The sequence below is a fragment of the Pseudophryne corroboree genome, chromosome 10, assembly GCF_028390025.1.
Source record: "Pseudophryne corroboree isolate aPseCor3 chromosome 10, aPseCor3.hap2, whole genome shotgun sequence".
In the NCBI taxonomy this organism is placed as follows: Eukaryota; Metazoa; Chordata; class Amphibia; order Anura; family Myobatrachidae; genus Pseudophryne; species Pseudophryne corroboree.
In genome coordinates, this window is record NC_086453.1 from 174,794,278 (window position 1) to 174,808,593 (window position 14,316).

The following is a 14,316-nucleotide window of genomic DNA, read 5'->3' on the forward strand; positions in this document are numbered from 1 at the left end:
CGGGGGACTGCTCCCCTTTATCAAGACACAACCAGTACCACTGAAAACAACCTACATAAATACATACAATAACTTACCAAACACCAATCACGCCATTGTCCGCACCCCCCGGACGCCCGGTGATGACGTCACACACACGGTCCCGTGTGTGCAATCCCCGTCAGCTGTACGAGGTGCGCGGTCCTGCAGTGAAGTGTATCACGGGTGCCTGGCAACGATCCCCTGGCGCCGTGACTGACTCTCACTTCCGCACTCACGGCCCGGCGTCATGACGTCAGACGCTCTATGGTCGTGTGCGGGAGGAGGCTCCGGCTTACCCTTAGGGATACGTTGCCTAGCAACCCCACAACACTGAGTAAATGGCTGGATGTAACAAATACACAAGTGAAAAAAACCCCAAAGCAAAACATAATACAAGTGATACACTGAGATAATAAGAATATCAGTGAACCTAAAGTCCACTTATTGTACATTTAAAGCATACGAAGCACAAAGCTCTGAGTCCATCCCGTTCTTATACTGACTGCAGGGAATATATACTATTTAACAAAATAAGAAATATCTTAAAAATTCAAAATTGGTGGTAAACAAAAACGAAATCCTGACGGAAATGCTTAATACCTGCAGTACCCAGATCAGAAAGGAGAAATACATTCCATCTGTCCATGTAGTGCAGGTAATATAACAAGAGCCTTCTAATTTAAACAAATTAATAGTTTAAACCAAAACAGAAGTAAAAGATTTTATAAAAAGCAATTGAAGCTTAAGGCTTCATTCAATCCATAGGGCTGAACCGTTTGAAGTTTGTGGATCCACCATGCCTCTTTCTGGAGGAGAATTTTTCCCCTATCACCTCCTCTCCTGTTGGCTGGAACATGATCAATCATCCTGTAGCGTATAGTGGCCAATGAATGGCCAAAGTTCTTAAAGTGTCTGGCCATAGGTAAATCACTACCCTTACCTTCTAACGCTGCACGAATGCTGGATCTATGTAAAGCTATACGCTCTTTAAATTGCCGTATGCTTTTACCTACGTACAGCTGACCACAAGGACATTTGATATAATAGACTATAAACTTGCTAGTGCATGTCAATGCATGTCTAATCTTGAAGGATTTCCCCGATCTGGGATGTTGGAACTCATCTCCAATCTCCAGACAACTGCAGGTCGTGCACCCTGTGCATCTGTAGTTGCCGGGTTTGCGTGTAAGGAAATGGGCCGGTTTTTCTGGACCCATTTCTGATATGTCATTATGGACTACAATGTCCTTGATATTCCTGCCCCTCCTATACGAGGCCATCAACGAACTATCCTTCAATACTCGCAAGTCTTTGTCCCTAGTGATGATCGGCCAACTGTTTTTGGCTTTGGTGACAAGATGTTTACTTGCCGTGGTGAAGTCCTGCGTCCAAATCATCCTATCTTTAATGGACTTTTCCTCCTTGTGCATTAGTGCTGTCTGTCGTGAAGTCGACAGTGCTTTAGATCTGGCTTTCTGCAAAGATTCTGCTGAGTATCCTCATGCTTCAAATTTCAAAGACATATTAAGGATCTGCAAATTAGCATCCTCTTCATTATTACAGATCCGTCTGATTCTGAGAAACTGTGAATACGGTAAACTCCACTTAAGTGATTCAGGATGATGACTATTTGCTCTTAATATCGTGTTTCGATCAGTCGGTTTATAATAAATGCTGGTGTTAATATTATTGGCCATATCCACAGAGATGGCCACGTCTAAGTAATGGATACTTTCGAAACTGCATTCATATGTGAATTTTATGGCTGGATCCTTCGAATTGACTTCTTCCATCATGGAAATAAATTCCTGTTGAGTGCCGGCCCAAATATCAGGATATCGTCGATATAACGACGAAACAATTTGATGTTCTTAACTGCATCCCTAGTGTCAAAAAAATAAATTTTGCTCTAACTCACTCATAAATACGTTAGCGAAACTGGGTGCCACACACGATCCCATGGCACATCCAGTTCGCTGGCGGTAGATTTTTTTATCAAAGAGAAAATAATTTCTCTTGAGGGTAAGACCCAAAAGAGTCAAAAATAACTTGACATCCGGGCCCTTGTACACGGAATGATTCGTGAGAAAAGTTTCCATGGCCTGTAGGCCCCGATGATGTGGGATGCTAGTATATAAGTTAATGACATCAATAGTGCAAAGCAGATATCTTGATGGTAAAGGTGACAGAGCTTGTAACGTGAGAATCAATAAAGTGGTGTCTTTTAAACATAGCGGTAATCTTTGAATAAGTGGTTGAAGATAATGATCCAGATAGTGGGAGAGATTGTAATATAACGAGTCCCTTGCTGCTATGATAGGACGACCGGGAGGGTTCACAGCGTTCTTATGAAGTTTGGGTATAGTGTAGAATACTGGAATAGCAGGCCATTCTGTGCTTAATGCTTCTTTGATGTATGCTGTAATATGTTTATCCAGAACAGCTTGTTGCAGAATGTCATCTAGTTCCACCTTATAGGCCTTGGTAGGATCATCTTGTAATAATTCGTATACTTCAGGGTTGTCCAATTGTCGATATGCTTCTGTTTTGTATGCACTGAGATCTTGGACTACCACTCCGCCGCCCTTGTCAGCAGGCCGTATGGTGATGTCTTTGTAACCTCCAAGGTTCTTTAAGGCTAAACGCTCTTTGAAGGAGAGGTTGTGTGTACCTTTAAAAGCGTCAGGAGTGCTTTCGTTAATGTAGGATTCCATACAGTTGGTAAACGTCTTGATACTTTTATTGTATGATACTGGAACAAAAGTTGATTTCTTGGTCACCGGAACTATGTCCATGGTATCCTGTTTGTCTGCAAAGTGTTCCTTCAGCTTAATGCGTCGATTCAACTTGAATAAATCAATCTTGTTAGTGAAGATATCTGGCTTGTTTGTGGGTACAAATGACAAACCCCTGTTGAGGACAGAAATCTCATCTGTAGTGAGGGAGCGGGCAGAAAGATTGAAAACTACGTTTTCTTTGGCGCCGGCTTTGGTGGCTTCCCTTTTGTTTTGGCCCCCGCGGCGGGTTTGGGCTCTTTTACAACCTCGTTTTTTGACCGAGTATTCACACCAGTGGCACGAGTTTTTTGTACCGAAGTAGAGGCCCCTTCTGTATCACTTGAAGATAATGCCGTGCTAGATTGGTCTGTCTCCAGTTGAAAGCGCCTAGACTTTCTCTGGAACCTTGGTTTCCTTTGGTTCCCGGGTCATTTATTGTGAACCCAATTGTAGACCTGGTTTAAATCATAGTCTCTATTGACTGTCACCCTTTTGGATTTCTTAAAATTAATAAGATCCGTTTGATATTTATCAATCTGGGCTGTTAATTTCTCCAACCAGTCTGGCGATGATTCTGTTTGTATTTTGACCAAATGAAGGTACAAGGGCCCGGATGTCAAGTTATTTTTGACTCTTTTGGGTCTTACCCTCAAGAGAAATTATTTTCTCTTTGATAAAAAAAATCTACCGCCAGCGAACTGGATGTGCCATGGGATCGCGTGTGGCACCCAGTTTCGCTAACGTATTTATGAGTGAGTTAGAGCAAAATTTATTTTTTGACACTAGGGATGCAGTTAAGAACATCAAATTGTTTCGTCGTTATATCGACGATATCCTGATGATTTGGGCCGGCACTCAACAGGAATTTATTTCCATGATGGAAGAAGTCAATTCGAAGGATCCAGCCATTAAATTCACATATGAATGCAGTTTCGAAAGTATCCATTACTTAGACGTGGCCATCTCTGTGGATATGGCCAATAATATTAACACCAGCATTTATTATAAACCGACTGATCGAAACACGATATTAAGAGCAAATAGTCATCATCCTGAATCACTAAAGTGGAGTTTACCGTATTCACAGTTTCTCAGAATCAGACGGATCTGTAATAAAACTAAAACAAAAGAAATACAGATAGCGCTTGCAGATTTATTATTATAATAAATTTATTGATTAACTATTATCCCAATGATAATTCTCCACTAGTACTATTATAGTACCAAGGATATAGATTAATAAAAAATCTTTCCCTAGCCTTGACAACAAATTTACATATGTAAAAAACTAAAACCACATTGACATCAATTAATAATATATAAGACAATGCTCTGCTCCACAGATTAGTTTAGCTAGCCCTTTTTGTAGAGAAAAAGATACAATAGTTTCAGTGAGTCCCAGTGTTTCACTTAATTGCTATAAAGCTGCAACAGCTGAGTCCATTGACTGGTTACTTAGTTTCATTTAGTTTACTGCTGTTTCCTTTCTTTGATAATTGTAATCTTGAGATAGATGTTATAGCATTAGATAATGTATGATATATAGAATAGAGCTTGCTTTCAATCACACATAATACGTATAGTATTTAGCAGCTTTTTTGTCCACTTTAAATGACGCTGATCAGGTTAGCAGCAATTTCATCATGAAGCAGTAGGATTAATGGATATAATCACAGTTTTTATAAGACATGGCCATGTTAAGTTTTAATTACCACTCCGCCTCAGGTTTCCGTCTTTGCAGTCCTCCCGGCTCTGGTGCTAATTAACCGTTCAAAACGAGCCTTGTCCGGAGATTTGTCCAAAGTCCTCCTGATGCTCGGCGTGAGTGGTAGAGTAGGTTGTCACTGGCAGGTACAAATACAGAGACGCGTTTCACTACCTCCTGGCATCGGCAGCTTCCTCAGTCTGTAATAATGAAGAGGATGCTAATTTGCAGATACTTAATATGTCTTTGAAATTTGAAGCATGAGGATACTCAGCAGAATCTTTGCAGAAAGCCAGATCTAAAGCACTGTCGACTTCACGACAGACAGCACTAATGCACAAGGAGGAAAAGTCCATTAAAGATAGGATGATTTGGACGCAGGACTTCACCACGGCAAGTAAACATCTTGTCACCAAAGCCAAAAACAGTTGGCCGATCATCACTAGGGACAAAGACTTGCGAGTATTGAAGGATAGTTCGTTGATGGCCTCGTATAGGAGGGGCAGGAATATCAAGGACATTGTAGTCCATAATGACATATCAGAAATGGGTCCAGAAAAACCGGCCCATTTCCTTACACGCAAACCCGGCAACTACAGATGCACAGGGTGCACGACCTGCAGTTGTCTGGAGATTGGAGATGAGTTCCAACATCCCAGATCGGGGAAATCCTTCAAGATTAGACATGCATTGACATGCACTAGCAAGTTTATAGTCTATTATATCAAATGTCCTTGTGGTCAGCTGTACGTAGGTAAAAGCATACGGCAATTTAAAGAGCGTATAGCTTTACATAGATCCAGCATTCGTGCAGCGTTAGAAGGTAAGGGTAGTGATTTACCTGTGGCCAGACACTTTAAGAACTTTGGCCATTCATTGGCCACTATACGCTACAGGATGATTGATCATGTTCCAGCCAACAGGAGAGGAGGTGATAGGGGAAAAATTCTCCTCCAGAAAGAGGCATGGTGGATCCACAAACTTCAAACGGTTCAGCCCTATGGATTGAATGAAGCCTTAAGCTTCAATTGCTTTTTATAAAATCTTTTACTTCTGTTTTGGTTTAAACTATTAATTTGTTTAAATTAGAAGGCTCTTGTTATATTACCTGCACTACATGGACAGACGGAATGTATTTCTCCTTTCTGATCTGGGTACTGCAGGTATTAAGCATTTCCGTCAGGATTTCGTTTTTGTTTACCACCAATTTTGAATTTTTAAGATATTTCTTATTTTGTTAAATAGTATATATTCCCTGCAGTCAGTATAAGAACGGGATGGACTCAGAGCTTTGTGCTTCGTATGCTTTAAATGTACAATAAGTGGACTTTAGGTTCACTGATATTCTTATTATCTCAGTGTATCACTTGTATTATGTTTTGCTTTGGGGGTTTTTTCACTTGTGTATTTGTTACATCCAGCCATTTACTCAGTGTTGTGGGGTTGCTAGGCAACGTATCCCTAAGGGTAAGCCGGAGCCTCCTCCCGCACACGACCATAGAGCGTCTGACGTCATGACGCCGGGCCGTGAGTGCGGAAGTGAGAGTCAGTCACGGCGCCAGGGGATCGTTGCCAGGCACCCGTGATACACATCACTGCAGGACCGCGCACCTCGTACAGCTGACGGGGATTGCACACACGGGACCAAGTGTGTGACGTCATCACCGGGCGTCCGGGGGGTGCGGACAATGGCGTGATTGGTGTTTGGTAAGTTATTGTATGTATTTATGTAGGTTGTTTTCAGTGGTACTGGTTGTGTCTTGATAAAGGGGAGCAGTCCCCCGAAACGTCGACTGGAACCAGGTTGGTTGTCGTCTGTTATTTGCTTCTGAGTGCCACCAACAACGTATAATATATATATATATATATATATATATATATATATATATATATATATATATTTAATACCTACTGGTAATTCCTTTTCTCCTACTCCGTAGTGGATACTGGGGTCTTGTACTTTAGTACCATGGGGTACAGATCGAGTCCCCTGGAGCCTGGCACTTTAAAACCTTTTAGTGTGTGTATGTGTGTGCTGGCTCCTCCCCACTCTGCCCCTCCTACCAGACTCCATCTAGGAAAACTGTGCCCGAGGATATGGACATAATATGAGAGAAGAACAAGCCAATACACAAACAGAAACAAAAGGAGTGCGCCAACAAGAACAGAGGATAGCAACACCAACCTAACCAGGATAGAACAGCCATCCCAACAATAGTGTTCACTCTAGGCTGTTTTAGCAGGGCGCCGCGCCCTGCCTGTTTTTTAGCAGGCAAAACCCGCCCTGCCCCTTTTGCGGCGCCCTGCTAGAACAGCCGCCCGCTTCCTGCCCTCCCGGCGTGTATAGATGCCGTGCGCATGCGCGCGGCATCCATTCACGCATTGGGAGAGGGCTGGGGGAAGCCCAGCACCGACGGAGGTGCTGGGCACGCCCCCAACAGTGACGTTGCCGGCCACAGACGCTCTCTATAGTAGCGTCTGTGGGCCGCACCGCCCCCTAAAATGACGTAGACGTGGCCACGCCCCCTAATTTGCGTGGTCGCGCCCCCGTTTCGGGCACGCGCGCACATGTGCCCCCGGAGTCCGGCGCCCTGCCCCTTTTCCCTCCTAGAGTGAACACTGCCAACAACATAAAGGAACGCAACGCCGGTACAACCAAATACTTACACAGGTAAGCAGGAACGAAGCACTGAGGCAGGCGCCCAGTATCCACTTCAGACTAGGAGAAAATGAATTACCGGTACGTATTAAATTCCTATTTTCTCTTACGTCCTAGTGGATACTGGGGTCTTGTATTTTAGTGCCATGGGGAAGTCCCAAAGCTCCCAAACGGGTTGAAGAGTGCTGGGACCCCTGCAAAACTACCCGACCAAACTGAAGGTCATCCTTGGTCAAGGTATCAAACCTATAGAATTTAACAAATGTGTTCGAACCAGACCAAGTTGCATCTCGGCACAATTGAAGGCGCCGATACACCCCGGGCAGCCGCCCAGGAAGACCCTACCGACCTTGTTGAGTGGACCTAAATAGACGTCGGCAAGGGCAGAGCCGCTGAAGTATATGCCCGTTGAATCGTCAACCTGAGCCAGCGAGCAATAGATTGCTTAGAAGCAGGTCAACCAATCTTGGAGGCATCAAAAAGTATAAACAGCAGTCAGATTTACAATGATGGGCAGTCCTTTTAACATAAATCTTCAGAGCCCTGAAAACATCCAAGGACTCAGGACCAACGGAAGCGTCAAACAACACTGGAACCACAATAGGTTGAGTCACATGAAAAGCTGACACCACTTTCGGCAAAAAGTGAGGACAGGTCCTAAATTCCGCCCTATCTGCATGAAATATCAAATCAGGACCCCAATTCAGAGACACGTCTTGCAGACGCCAACGTTAATAACATAACCATCTTCCAGGTGAGAAATTTTAACTCCACCCTACGTAAAGGTTCAAACCAGTGCGATTGGAGAAAGGACAGAAACACATTGGAGGTCCCACGGAGCCGTGGGAGGCACAAAGGGCGGTTGCAGATGAAGAACTGCTTTCAGAAAAGTCTGTACTTCTGGCAACATGCCAAGTTGTTTCTGGAAGAAAATAGAGAGTACAGAAATCTGGACTTTGATGGAGCCTAACCATAGGCCCATATCCACTCCCGCTCGCAGGAAAAGTAGAAAACGTCCAATTCTAAAATCCATGGAAGAAACCTTTCTACCTTCACACCAGGAAACATTCTATTTCCAGATACGATGATAATGCTTTGACGTCACCATCTTCCTAGCCTGGACCATGGTGGAAATGACCCGGGAGGGAAGACCCTTTCTAGCTAGAATCTCCCTCTCAACTTCCAAGCTGTCAAACGCAGCCGCTGTAAGTCTGGATAGATGAAGAGACATTGCTGAAGATCGGTTTGGAGCGGCAGAGGCTAGGGATCCTCCAGAGCAATGGTCAGGAGGTCCGAGTACCACAACCATCGGAGTCAATCTGGGGCAATCAGAATTGCTTGAATGCTTTCCCTTCTTAGTCTTTTGAGAACCCTTGGGATTAGCGGTAGCTGAGAGAACAGGTACACAAACTGGTACATCCACGGAGTCATCAGCGCGTCCACTGCTACAGCCTGCAGATCACTCCTCTGAAACAGTAACGGCATAGCTTCTTGTTGAGTCGAGAAGCCATCAGCTCTATCTGCGGACAGCCCCACCGGGGAATTAACTGTTGAAACACCTGGGGATGTAGGCCCCATTCCCCCGGATGGAGGTCGTGTCTGCTGAGGAAGTCTGCTTCCCAGTTGTCCACTCCTGGAATGAATATGGCTGAGATGGCCCTTGCATTGGCCTCTTCTCAGAGGAGGATCTTTGACACCTCCCGCATAGCCGCTCTGCTTTTTGTTCCCCCTTGACGGTTTATGTGCGACCCTGTTGTGGCGTAGTCCGACTGAACCTGGATCGCCTGATCCTTTAGGAGATGAGAAGCCTGTAGAAGAGCATTGTAAATTGCCCTGAGTTCCAGGATGTTTTTCAGCAGAGCTGATTGCTGTCTGGACCATATCCCCTGGAACTGGACCCCCTGGGTCACAGCCCCCGAACCCCGGAGGCTGGCATCCGTTGTCAGTAGAATCCATGAGTGGATATTGAAATGCCTGCCTTCTACCAGGTGAGGAACATGTAGCCACCATAATAGAGAAATCCGGGCACTCGGAGATAAGGTCACTTCCTGATGCATGTGAAGGTGAGACCCCGACCATTTGTCCAGCAAATCCAGCTGAAATGTTCGGGCATGAAATCTGCCGTATTGGATTGCCTCGTGAGCAGCCACCATCTTGCCCAGTAACCGGATGCAAAGATGTATGGATACCAAGCGAGAACTGAGCACCAAGCGAACCATAGCCTGGATAGTCAAGGCCTTGTCCATCGGGAGAAACACCTTTTGAGACACTGTATCCAGTATCATTACTAAGAACTGAAGATGTTGGGTCGGTTCCAGGTGAGATTTCTGAAAATTCAGGAGCCACCCATGATCCGTAAGCAGGCGAGTCATCAGATTGATGATGTGTAGCAGACGTTCCCTGGACACAGCATTCATCAGGAAATCGTCCAAGTAGGGGACTATGTTTACTCCCATCATGCGCAGTTGCAGCATCATTTCTGCCATGACCTTTGTGAAAACCCTCAGAGCTGTGGATAATCCGAAGAGTAAGGACTGAAACTGGAACTGGTCACCCAATATGGCGAACCTGATTTAAGCCTGATGAAGGGGCCACATGGGAATGTGTAGGTAAGCATCCTTGACGTCCAGAGACACCAGGAACTCCCTCCCTCCAGAGAAGACACTACAACCCGCAGGGATTCCATCTTGAATTTGAACACCCACAGATACGGGTTTAGAGACTTCAGGTTCAAGATGGGGCGCACCGAACCGTCTGGTTTGGGAACAACAAAAAGACTGGAGTAAAAACCCCGGTTGTGTAAAGGAGGTGGTACTGGGACCACCACACCTGTCTGCAAGTTTTTGAATAGCCTCTTTCAAGATAACTCTTGCTGCAGGTAAAGCTGGTAAGCCCGACTTGGGAGGTCCCTCACCCAAGGATTCCGGCAGCGTCTGTGTACAGGAACTGCAGGCAGGAAAACGGTGCTGAACGCTGCTGGGTCCGCTCTGAGGAGAAGCTCCGCCCCTTGAAGATTGTGCGGGAAGACGCGCCAATTCTTTATACTGGCCTGAGGATTCCATCGCTAGGCGGGGGATTCCGTCCCCTGTGAGCGTCTGAGTACGGAGGATTCTGACGCTAGCCTGGTGATTCAGTCCTTAGTTAGTGTCTGTGACCAGTGTACGGTATTAAGTTGCTGGCTCAGGACCCCCTCATAGCGCCAACACTGTGTGCCGCTGAACCTTCCCGGAGCGCAGCCTCTCAGAGCTGCGCTCCAACCCTTGTGCCGCCATATCTCGCCATCTTCTGATCTTCTGGCTCTGTAAGGGGGTGGCGGCATGCTGCCAGGGTGAGCGATACCCTGTTGTAAAGTTATTTCAAAAAGATTGGTAAATGTGTTAGTAGTTCTCGGTTGCTGTTTGACGTTGTGGTACGGTTGTTTCCTTCCCATGTGGCTTTAATCTTTCATGTTCCCTCTTCTCTCCGTAAATTTTTCAAACTGGAGGGTTGGGGGTGGGGGGCATAACGGGGGAGGAGCCCGCTGTGCATAATATTTATTATTATTACATTGGGCGACCTCCGGTCTGCTTCCTTCACACCCCAGCAGTATAGATTCTCCAGTGTCCACGAGTGGATTCAGAGAAATGGATTTATAGGTAAGTACCAAATTCCTCTTATTTATGATACTACATTAGCGATGTTCATTCTCTTTTTTCACGTTTAAGGTTATACCAGTGACACTGTTACAATGCTTTAGCATTTTAATGTTGTTGGCATACACAGGTAATGGAGCTCTGACATACAGTATGCAGTGTCCTCCTGCGGGCGGGAGCAGATTGGGAGAGCCAGTGATCACCGCTGCTCTGCCGATGATCACTAAAAAGATGCACAGCATCTATCAGTACAGGGAGGGTTAGCTGGGGGCTGCTCAGCAGCTCAGGGAAGCCACACCCCCTTTTCGCCCACGGGCTTGCCTCCGGTGCAGCAAATCCTGAGCCTGCAACTGCAAAGGTTGGTAGGTATGGGACACTCCTAACATTTGGGTGTCAAAGCACAGGTTGTTTGCATCTGATGTAGCTGTTCTTTATTTTCATAGTGTATGTATATCATATAGCTAAGTATAGCATTTTTGTTACAAAGCTTTATATTTTTAGACATGCTGTTTGTTTACTTCTTGTAGAAAAGGTAGGTTAGGTGAATACGGATTCCTTTCTACAATATTTGGCTTTTTAGTAAAGAGATTTTATATAGAGAGATAAAATTACACTGTATAAAATGTGATGTTTCTAAGATACAAATGTTGAAAATCAATAAGAAATACTTTACATTGCCAGATTTTAGAATTACCTCTTTAGCTGAGGGCACATCTGCCTTGGCCAGGGATGCATCATATACATCTTCATCTACTTTAGGTTTCTTAAACCGCTGGTTCCTGCAACAGACACTTATATTACATTGATGCTGCCAGAGTTGCCGGTGGGACACACACACATGGACTTTATTTCTAAGAATTTTTGCTTTGCCGACAGTAGAAGCAGTATGTAGCAACATAAACGGGTGTAGTACGAGTGACCGGTCGCCGGGATCCCGACCGCCGGAATGCCGGCAGCGGAGTAAGCACAAAAGAGGCCCTTGCAGGGTCACTGCGCTCGCCACACTGCAGGCAGGGTGGCGTATTCTCCCTCCAGGGGTGTCGTGGATCCACTAGAGCGAGAATAGTTGTCGGAATCCCGTCGCTGGTCTGCTGAGCACCGGGATCCCGACAGCCAGTATATCAAGTGCCACACGTATAAACATTCGGCAGAATTGCAAGTGATAATTTGCAAATCTGCCTTACTGCTATATACTGCTTTTACTATTGGCTGCCTCATGGACCCCATCTTGTATCATGTACTTTCGCCCCACCATATGCTATATCTCCATGTGGTGCTGGATGTGCATCATGTGGGTTTATCAATATAGGGTATATCATATTAGTTGTTCCCATATATGCCTTGGATCCTTGTGCGGCTTATCTCCAACAGGGTAACCTTCATAGTGCACCCAACATGGCTGCCTCACCTGGTACATTCGTGGATGGGATGAAAAACACATGCATGGACCTGATGGTTATGTTTGGACCAGACTCCTAGTGTTAGGTCGCTGCAATCACCCCATTTTGCATCAAATCTTCTAGGTGTGACCCATTTCCACCAAGGGTAATCCTATGTAGTGCACCCAATATGTCTGCCTCACCTGGTACCTTTTGTGGGTGTAAAAGATTACCCCAAATGTCGGCACCAACCCTGCATTACGCTTATTGTGCTCTGTAGGTTTCTCTTTTTAATTCTGTATTAATCTTTGTACTATTTGCTTTGGTTTTTCATTCCTGTAAAGCGCCATGAGTCCTGTCCTTATTGTCTCCCTTATACATGGGGCAACATTTCATATTTATATTGATATAAATATACAGGAGGCAGCTTTAGACGTATGGAAAAGCACAGAGATTAAAGGGTGGACACTACTAAACACCTATACATACAGCGGAGTGCAGGAGGTTACCCTAAATCATTGATCATCTGTTTTTTGCTCAAAGGGCAAGATGTGATGTCTAACTCACTATGGCCCCCGATCACTAAAGCACATCGGCCCCAGGTCCCCACAAGAGGAGATGAGCAGAGGGAATAGACCATGGATTAAATACAGATAAATGGCCGTATGACCGCTGATAGTAACACGTGTAACATTCATATAAATGGATCATCACTAAACAGGAGCACACCAATAATCACCTGCGGGTCTTCACCATGCTGCTTCCTCCCTTCCTCCACGCTCCACTGCCAATGTGCGCCCCACTTCCTGTGCTTACAAAAGTGCCGCACTCCTACAACAGGAGAAATGTGAATATTGGTTCCCCTTCCCTCAGCGTGCCGTATAATCATAACGTATAACACACTACTACACAGACAGCAAGGAGTCAGGCTGCTGCACGACTACAACCTCTAGCTTCTAAACACTGTAAGGCCAGGCTAGATTGGACTTGTAGTTCCACACAGCTGGATAGAGTAGCATGTTAACTGGGACCGGTAACTAATAAGTAAGGCACTTGACATTTTACCTTTTTACTATTTAATGTTCCCTGCAGGGACAGCAGCAAAGTACTTTTTACATAGAGACTGAGATACAAAAAGATAATGGATAACAACTATAATAGAGCTCTAAATAATATGTAGATAAACAGAAGGAGAGTACTGTAGATTGCCGAATAACAGTACAAAAAATCAATTTACTTTATCACTCTCCGAGGCTTAGTACATCTCCCCCTAAGTCAGCTCGGCTGAATGACACGTATGGGGAATGTTCCGTATGGTTGTTGTTGCAGCGGGAAGTATTTTCTGGAGCACTTCGTCGGATCCAAGCTGTTTCCATGACGACCATTCGTCTTCCTATACATGGAGAGAAGGGGGAGGAGAATCACTGGCTCTGTGAAGTGGGCAGGAGGACTGTTGTGTTGCTCCGACTACTGTCTCAGCATTAGCAGCAGCGGTATCCCTATTCCCCGCCAGCGGATGGCTGAGGTGTAAGGAGCCGGGAGGGGAGTCTGTGCAGCTCTGGCTAGAGCTGCACTTTGGCTCATGGGCTGCATGGGTACGGCTTATGGGAAGCTGTTGTGAACTGCAGGGGGTTTGGGGCTTTGGCACAGGTCTTCTTGCCCTAGGTGGGTACATAGCAGGGTGTTGCGAGGCTGATTACCACCATGGTGCCGATTATTTCCTTTTGATGAGCAGTGTTAGCCATCCAAACTCCCAGATGCCCTCCTCTGCCCCATGCCCCATGTTGTGTACACCTGCCTCCCCTTGTCCTGAGCACCAGACATGGACCATGATGAGACCTGGCCACCCTCCCTATACAGTTACTGTGGATGGATCTTGTGGTGAGGACCTGAAAGCTGGGAGATAACACTATCATGGATAAGGTAACGCTGGCCACCTGTTCTTTTGTGTGAACATTAATAATGGATTATTTCAAAGCTCTTGTTAACTCCAGCAATGTCTTGCAGACCAAAGAGTTATTGGGGGAGATTCAATTGCTTGAAAAGTCAGTCGGGTGTCTGTTTTTTCCTATCTAATAGACAGTTAAAAACAAACACCCAACCTACTTTTCAAACATTTGAATTCCCCCCATAGTGTCTTAAT

General features: G+C 45.3%; 2 protein-coding genes across 7 annotated transcripts in view; one reads left to right on the forward strand and one right to left on the reverse strand.

Moving 5' to 3' along the window:
• Positions 1-13,493, reverse strand: part of UTP3 (UTP3 small subunit processome component) — a 135,040-nt gene extending 121,547 nt beyond the window's left edge. The window contains exons 1-3 of one of the 2 annotated variants that reach the window (XM_063942950.1): positions 13,411-13,493; positions 12,913-13,004; positions 11,489-11,573 (exon numbers count right to left, since the gene is read on the reverse strand). In XM_063942950.1, coding sequence (XP_063799020.1) covers positions 11,489-11,573; positions 12,913-12,929 — 102 coding nt within the window. In that variant the 5' untranslated portion in view covers positions 12,930-13,004; positions 13,411-13,493. Of the gene's footprint in view, positions 1-11,488; positions 11,574-12,912; positions 13,050-13,410 lie in introns of those variants that run through there. The other variant, XM_063942951.1, reaches the window with a different exon arrangement.
• Positions 13,494-13,510: 17 nt separating this feature from the next.
• The window catches only part of CCDC30 (coiled-coil domain containing 30), a 687,183-nt gene continuing 686,377 nt past the window's right edge, over positions 13,511-14,316 (forward strand). For 2 of the 5 annotated variants that reach the window (XM_063942948.1, XM_063942949.1), the window contains exon 1: positions 13,520-14,096. In XM_063942948.1, the coding sequence (XP_063799018.1) occupies positions 14,088-14,096 (9 nt within the window). In that variant the 5' untranslated portion in view covers positions 13,520-14,087. Of the gene's footprint in view, positions 14,097-14,316 lie in introns of all 5 variants that reach the window. The other 3 variants (XR_010188622.1, XM_063942945.1, XM_063942947.1) reach the window with 3 other exon arrangements.